This window comes from Salvelinus sp. IW2-2015, linkage group LG4q.2, assembly GCF_002910315.2.
Source record: "Salvelinus sp. IW2-2015 linkage group LG4q.2, ASM291031v2, whole genome shotgun sequence".
Taxonomy (NCBI): Eukaryota; Metazoa; Chordata; class Actinopteri; order Salmoniformes; family Salmonidae; genus Salvelinus; species Salvelinus sp. IW2-2015.
In genome coordinates this window covers 17124985-17133680 of record NC_036843.1, presented here as the reverse complement: position 1 = coordinate 17133680, position 8696 = coordinate 17124985, and the positions used below count along the sequence as shown (strand labels likewise).

The window sequence follows — 8696 nt, the reverse complement described above, 5'->3', positions numbered from 1 at the left end:
GATGCACTGCAGTACTTAATGCATTGTAACTGACTGTTACTTTTGAATTTGACCCCCCACCCCCTTTGTTCAGGGTCACAAATTCCATTTCTGTTAGTCACATGTCTGTGGACCTTGTTCAGTTTATGTGTCAGTTGTTGAATCTTGTTATGTTCATACAAATATCTACACATGTTAAATTTGATGAAAATAAACGCAGTTGACAGTGAGAGGACGTTTCTTTTTTTGCTGAGTTTATATTACATTGGCCTACTAATGAAATAGCGGTTCTACAATATACTATGAATTGTAGGACGTATAGTATTCTACATCTTGATTGTTTAGTATGATATAATTACTTTTGGCTGCTTTTGTATGATATATTACATTAGACTGCTTTAGTATATTACATTCCATTGCTTTATGATATGATATGCTACACCAATCGTAACATATCATATTAATTTGAGTGTCCCGGATTTACATATGCCAATTTAAAATCAATTAACACAAAGTAACATGCCGTACTAAAAAGAATTGCACAGATTTAAGTAAAATATTATACGGTTTGCTCTGAGACCAGGCTGTACATCTGACTCAAGCAGGTAGGCAGATTATATAGACTAGGTCTTCTCTGAATCAATGAACTTCATGGGAATATTGGAGAAAAAAATCGAATTTACCTGTCGTTTTCTTTTGTAGCCTAGTCTGTGTCACTGTAAAATATCGGTCAGGACAACGACATGATGGGGCACGTGAGTTTGTGCGGTGACAGCTAACGCGAGAGGTAATCGATTCTAGCTGCGTAAAACTGTGTAAAAGTAGGAATCTAATTGAGAGAGAGAGAGCAAAAGAGACAGAGACAGAAGAGCAGTCTATAGCCGTTGATCACCCGCCTCCATCCATATAGGCTTCGAGAACTCAGTGAACAGCAGCATCATTCAATGTTCTCTTCTCGTGCTGTCTCTCAAGCTCACATCCACTCTCCCGCTCTTTGCTCGCGCAGATGTCGACCTAAAGACCAGTCAACTCCATCTCTCGTCGCACAATTGCCCTTTCTATGTAATTGCTCGACGTGTATTTCACATGAAATTAGAAAGATCCTGAAAACCGCTGGGCGCAAAAAGACCAATGATCTTTTTGGGAATAAGATGAACTAGTCAACCATTTTTCCATCTCTTTTTGGGTGCGTAGTTGGTTTGACTAGAGCAACAGTATGGATCTCTCATTTATGGCTGCACAGGTAAGAATATGCGCTGTGTTTATGTGTCCGAAAGGGGTTTAGGCTGTTTGGAAACAAGTGGATGAAAAGCGAACGCCTGTCTTAACTTTTGTATTATCAAAATTGAGGGCGTGGTATATTTAATTGTTGTAATAGGTTCAAGGACATAAATCTAGTGAAATAGAAGCAATTATTGGTATAATGATGTTGCTCGATATATATTTTTTTTATGTCCACGAATATTGACCATGAAGATCGCCATTTCCACATTCACTATAATGGGGGATCCTGTTTTCTGGAAACAATGCCTAGAGTACCGCAGTCGGCCTTCAACTTGAAATTTTAAATGCAAGGGGAGAGTAGTTCTGCCCTGATTTACACCGATCCAATGCTTTTTAACTTGTAAGAAAAATCAAGTTAGCTACCAAGCCTCGCAACTCAACTCCAATGAGATGTATATAGTGCCTTGCAAAAGTATTCAGACCCCTTGGATTTCTTCACATGTTATTGTGTTACAAAGTGATATAAAAATGTATTAAARWTTTTTTTTTWAATTGTCAACAACATGTATTTCACGTGCAATTATACAGATCCTGAAGACCGCTGTGTGCAAAAAGACCAATGATCTTTTTGGGAATAAGATAAACTATTCACCCATTTTCCATTTCTTTTTGGGTGCGTAGTTGGTTTGACTAGACTAGAGCAACAGTATGGATCTCTCATTTATGGCTGCACAGGTAAGAATATGCACTGTGTTTATGTGTCAGAAAGGGGTTTAGGCTGTTTGGGGAAAACGTGGATGAAAAGCGAACGCCTGTCTTAACTTTTGTTTTATAAAATATGAGGGCGTGGGATATACAATTTTTGTTTTTAGTGTTAGAAATTGATGACACATTTAGTTTATGTTAAGATAGGTAAAGATATACTGAACAAAATATATACACAACATGCAACAATTTCAAAGATTTTACCGGGTTACAGTTCATAGAAGGAAATCAGTCAATTGAAATAAATAAATTAGGCCCTAATCTATGGATTTCACATGGGAAACTCAAAATGAGTTTTTTTCCCCCACAAAAGGACTTTATTACAGACCTCAGCCCCCCCCCCCCCCCCCCCGGAGGTGAAGAAGCTGAATGTGTAGGTCCTGGGCTGGCGTGGTCTGCAGTTGTGAGGCCGGTTGGACGTACTACCAAATTCTCTAAAACGAGTTGGTGGCGGTTTATGAACATAGAGTTCTCTAGCCACAGGCCTTTCATTGTCCCCAGCACAAGGTGCACCTGTGTAATGATCATGCTGTTTAATCAGCTTCTGCTTCTTGACATACCACACCTGTCAGGTGGATGGAGTATCTTGGCAAGGGGAAATGCTCACTAACAGGGGTGTAAACAAATTTGTGCACACATTTTGAGAGAAAGAAGCATTTTGTTGCATATACAACATTTCTGGGATCTTTAATTTCAGCTCATGAAACATGCGTCCAACACTTTACATGTTGCGGCCTATTTTGTCACTCATTTTTAGCAATCTATACAGTATGTCCAAAATACAGATGTTTTGGGAGATTAGGCTAGTTCTATTGACAGATAGACCCTAGAATACATGTTGGAAATCCTTGTTATTGTGTGGGGTGCCGTCTTTCGGATGGGACGTTAAACGGGTGTCCTGACTCTCTGAGGTCATTAAAGATCCCATGGCACTTATCGTAAGAGTAGGGGTGTTAACCCCGGTGTCCTGYCTAAATTCCCAATCTGGCCCTCAAACCATCATGGTCACCTAATAATCCCCAGTTTACAATTGGCTCATTTTTATTTAGTTATAGTTATATATATTTCGTTTTTATATTATTTKGTTTCAGATTTTGCTTAAGGGTTAGGTATAGAAAGCATGCCTACTTGTTGTAAGCCTATAGTGTTTTTTGGGATGTCACTTCTTACAACTGGGGGGCAGTAATACATACGGTGATGGGTCAGCTTAGGTTTAAGTCATGAAGTCAATCTCAATGTGACTTGGATTTAAAAAGCGCAGAGACTGGTGCAAAAAATATGGTGGAAGGAAACTATCTTGCACATTTACATCACTGAAGTAGGCTATAGGAGACTACACCATAGACCAGGGATCATCAACTAGATTCAGCCGCGGGCCGGTTTGTTCTTGAGTGGATGGTCAGGGTGCCGGGAACATAATAAAAACATATTTTTAGATTTCAAATTGACCGCAAGAAGCCCAAACAAATATATTATTTGACTAAAACATAATTACTTCAAACCTTGCATACATTTGTATATGATCACATACAGTGCCTTCTGAAAATATTCATACCCCTTGACTTATTCCACATTTTGTTCTGTTGCAGCCGGAATTCAAAGTTGATCAAAATTGTATTTTTTTCCCTCACACATCTACACACAATACACCATATTAACTGAAAACATGTTTTTAGAAAATGTATTGAAAATTCAATACAGAAATATCTAATTTACATAAGTATTCACACCCCTGAGTCGATACTTTCCAAGGTATTTGTAAATGGAAATAATATTACATGACATTACATTTCCTTCAGGCCACTACTTTACTATCACTTATCTACAATACAAAATCCATGTGTACGTCTGTGTAGAGTGCGTGTCTTATGTGTATGTGTGGCTGTGTCTGTGTCTCTTCACAATCCCCGCGGTTCCTTTAGGTGTATTTTTATCTTATTTTTTTATATGATTCTACTGCTTGCATCAGTTACCTGATGTGGAATAGAGTTCCATGTAGCCATGGCTTTATGTAGTACTGTGCACCTCCCATAGTTTGTTCTTGACTTGGGGACTGTGAAGAGACCTTTGGTAACATGCCTTGTGGGGTATGCATGGGTGTCCGAGCTGTGTGCTAGTAGTTTAAACAGACACCTCAGTGTATTCAGCATGTCAACACTTCTTACAAAAACAAGTAATGATGAAGTTAATCTCTCTTCTACTTTGAGCCATGAGAGATTGACATGCATATTATTAATATTAGCTCTCTGTGTACATTTAAGGGCCAGCCGTGCTGCCCTGTTCTAAGCCAATTGTAATTTTCTGAGGTCCCTCTTTGTGGCACCTGACCACACAACTGAACAATAGTCCAGGTGCAACAAAATTAGGGCCTGTAGGACCTGCCTTGTTTATAGTGTTGTTAAAAATGCAGAGCAGACTTTATTATGGACAGACTTTCCCCCATCTTAGTTGCTGTTGTATCAACATGTTTTGACCGTGACAGTTTACAATCCAGGGTTACTCCAAGCATTTTAGTCATCTCAACTTGCTCGATTTCCACATTATTTATTTAGTTTAGTTGAGGTTTAGTGAATGATTTGTCCCAAATACAATGCTTTTAGTTTTTTAAATATTTAGGACTAACTTATTCCTTGCCACCCATTCTGAAACTAATTGCAGCTCTTTACTCAAAGCCAGTGGAATGTCGTTAGTAAAGATTGAAAAAAGTAAGGGGCTTAAACAGCTGCCATGGGGGAATTCCTGATTTTACCTGGATTATGTTGGAGAGGCTTTCATTAAAGAACACCCTCTGTCTTCTGTTAGACAGGTATTTCTTTATCCACAATATAGCAGGGGGTGTAAAGCCATAACACATATGTTTTTCTACCAGCAGACTATGATCGATAATGTCAAAAGCTGCACTGAAGTCTTAGGTAGCGGAATTACTTTTGCTTCCCTCCAGGCCTGAGGGAACAAAACGGCTCCCTCAGTCTTTTATCATCAATTTCTCTCAGCTAATCATCAGTAATTTGTGTAAGTGCCATGCTTGTTCAATGTCCTTCCCTATACGCGTGCTGAAAGTCTGTTGTCGATTTGTTTACAGTAAAATAGCATTGTATCTGGTCAACAACAAAAAAAATCAAAAAGTTGACTACGGGTTGGCAACAGGCTGATTGGTCGGCTATTTGAGCCAGTAAAGGGGGCTTTACTATTCTTAGGTAGCGGAATTACTTTTGCTTCCCTCCAGGCCTGAGGGCACACACTTTCTAGTAGGCTTAGATTGAAGATAGTGGCAATATCGTCTGCTATTAACCTCAGTAATTTTCCATCCAAGTTGTCAGATCCCGGTGGCTTGTCATTGTTGATAGACAACAATAATTTTTTCACCTCTTCCACACTCACTTTACAGAATCCAAAATTACAATGCTTGTCTTTCATAATTTAATCAGTTATACTTAGATGTGTAGTGGCAGCATTTGTTGCTGGTAAGTCATGCCTAAGTTTGTAGAAGCACCATTGTCAGAGATTCTAGCTGTGAGTCTTTCTGCGTGAATCTCTAAGAGCTTTTCACACCTGGATTGTGCAACATTTCCCCATTATTGTTTTCAAAATTCTTGATCATTGTTAGACAACCATTTTCAGGTCTTGCCATAGATTTTCAAACAGATTTAAGTCTAAACTGTAACTTGGCAATATTTAGTGTCTTCTTGGTAAGCAACTCCAGTGTAGATTTGACCTTGTGTATTAGGTTATTGTTCTGCTGAAAGACAAATTAATCTCCCAGTGTCTGGTGGAAAGCAGACAGAACCAGGTTTTCCTCTAGGATTTGGACTGTGCTTATGTTTACGGCTCTCGTTGGGAGAAGGAGACCAAGGCGCAGCGTGGTAGGCGTACATCMTATATTTATTGATGACACCAACAAACAGCAAAATCAAAAACGAAAGCGCACAGTACTGTCAGGAAAAAACACTTAACAGAAAACAAGATCCCACAAAACCCAAAAGGAAAATGACAACTTATATATGATCCCCAATCAGAGACAACYATAGACAGCTGCCTCTGATTGGGAACCATCAAAAACACAAAGAAATAGAAAACATAGATTTTCCCACCCGAGTCACACCCTGACATAACCAAACATAGAGAATAATAAGGATCTCTAAGGTCAGGGCGTGACAGCTTAGCTCCATTCCGTTTKTTTTTTATCCTGAAAAACTCCCCAGTAATGTGGTACTCAGTGGTGACACATTTTTTAAAGTATTACTTTAATGCCTTGTTGCAAACAGAATGGATGTTTTGGAATATTTGCATTCTGTACAGGCTTCCTTCTTTTCACCCTGTCATTTAGTAACTACAATGTTGTTAATCCATCCTCAGTTTTCTCCTATCACAGCCATTAAACTCTGTAACTATTTAAGTCACCATTGGCCTCATGGTGAAATCCCTGAGCGGTTTCCTTCCTCTCAAGCAATGGAGTTAGGAAGGACRCCTGTATCTTTGTAGTGACTGGGTGTATTGATACACCATCCAAAGTGTAATTAATAACTTCACCATGCTCATAGGAATATTTTGTTTTGACCCATCTACAGWRGAAGTCGGATGTTTACATACACTTAGATTGGAGTCATTAAAACTCGTTTTCCAACAACTCCACAAATTTCTTGTTTACAAACTATAGTTTTGGCAAGTTGGTTAGGACATCTACTTTGTGCATGACATAAGTAATTTTTCCCAACAATTGTTTACAGACAGATTATTTCACTTATATTTCACTGTATCACATTTCCAGTGGGTCAGAAGTTTACATGCACTAAGTTGACTGTGCCTTTAAACAGCTTGGAAAATTCCAGAAAATTATGTCATGGCTTTAGAAGCTTTTGATAGGCTAATTGACATCATTTGAGTCAATTGGAGGTGTACCTGTGGATGTATTTCAAGGTCTACCTTCAAACTCAGTGCCTCTTTGCTTGACATCATGGGAAAATCTAAAGAAATCAGCCAAGACATCAGAAAATAAATTGTAGACCTCCACAAGTCTGGTTCATCCTTGGGAGCAATTTCCAAACGCCTGAAGGTACCATGTTCATCTGTACAAACAATAGTATGCAAGTATAAACACCATGGGACCATGCAGCCGTCATACTGCTCAGGAAGGAGACGCGTTCTGTCTCCTAGAGATGAACGTACTTTGGTGCGAGAAGTGCAAATCAATCCCAGAACAACAGCAAAGGACCTTGTGAAGATGCTGGAGGAAACGGGTACAAAAGTATCTATATCCACAGTAATCGAGTCCTAATGACAAGCACAAAATACTAATTTACATTAGTATTCAGACCCTTCACTCTGTACTTTGTTGAAGCACCTTTGGCAGTGATTACAGCCTCAAGTCTTCTTGGGTATGACGTTAGAGGCTTGGCACACTGTATTTGGGGAGTTTCTCCCATTCTCTCTGGCCGATACTCTCAAGCTCTGTCAGTTTAGATGGGGAGCGTCGCTGCACAGCTATTTTCAGGTCTCTCCAGAGATGTTCGATTGGGTTCAAGTCCGGGCTCTGYRTGGGCCACTCAAGGACATTCAGAGACTTGTCCKGAAGCCACTCATGTGTTGTCTTGGCTGTGTGCTTAGGGTCATTGTCCTGTTGGAAGGTGAACCTTTGCCCCAATCTGAGGTCCTGAGCACTCTGGAGCAGGTTTTCATCAAGGATCTCTCTGTACTTTGCGCCGTTCATCTTTCCCTCGATCCTGATTAGTCTCCCCGACCCTGCTGCTCCAAAACATCCCCACAGCATGATGTTGCCACCACCATGCTTCAACGTAGAGATGGTGCCAGGTTTCCTCCAGACGTGACGCTTGGCATTCAGACCAAAGAGTTCAATCTTGGTTTCATCAGACGAGAGAATCTTGTTTTTTATGGTTTGAAAGTCATTAGGTGCCGTTTGACAAACTCCAAGCGAGCTGTCATGTGCCTTTTACTGAGGAGTMGCTTCTGTCTGGCCACTCCACCATAAAAGCCTMCTTGGTGGAGTGCTGCAGAGATGGTTGTCCTTCTGTAAGGTTCTCCCATCTCCACAGAGGAACTCTGGAGGCTGTCATTGTGACCATTGGGTTCTTGGTCACCCCTCTGACCAAGGCCTTTCTCCCCCGATTGCTCAGTTTGGTCGGGAAGCCAATTGGTGGTTCCAAACTTCTTCCATTTAAGAATGATGGAGGTCCCTGTGTTCTTGGGGAACTTCAATGCTGCAGAAATGTTTTGGTACTCTTCCCCAGATATGTGCCTCGACACAATCCTGTCTCGGAGCTCTACAGACAGTTCCTTAGACCTCATGGCTTGGTTTTTGCTCTGACATGCACTGTCAACTGTGGGACCTTATATTGACAGGAGTGTGCCTTACCAAATCATGTCCAATCAATTGAATTTACCACAGGTGGACTCCAATCAAGTTGTAGAAATATCTCAAGGATGATCAATGGAAACAGGATGCACCTGAGCTCAATTTCGAGTCTCATAGCAAAGGGTCTGAATACTTATGTATACAAGGTATTTCTGTTTTAAATTTTTAATACATTTGCAAAAACATCTGAAAACCTTTTGTCWCTTTTTCATTGTGGGTATTGTGTGTACAGTCATGGCCAAAAGTTTTGAGAATGACATAAATATTAATTTCCACAAAGTTTACTGCTTCAGTGTCTTTATATATTTTTTGTCAGATGTTACTATGGAATACTGAAGTATAATTACAAGCATTTCAC

The 8696-nt window shown here is 39.9% G+C and overlaps 1 protein-coding gene across 2 annotated transcripts in view; it reads left to right on the top strand.

Moving 5' to 3' along the window:
• Window positions 1–779: 779 nt before the first annotated feature.
• LOC111963414 (uncharacterized protein C14orf132) overlaps window positions 780–8696 on the top strand; it is a 79170-nt gene continuing 71253 nt past the window's right edge. The window contains exon 1 of one of the 2 annotated variants that reach the window (XM_023986834.1): window positions 780–1222. In XM_023986834.1, the coding sequence (XP_023842602.1) occupies window positions 1196–1222 (27 nt within the window). In that variant the 5' untranslated portion in view covers window positions 780–1195. Of the gene's footprint in view, window positions 1223–1870; window positions 1939–8696 lie in introns of those variants that run through there. The other variant, XM_023986833.2, reaches the window with a different exon arrangement.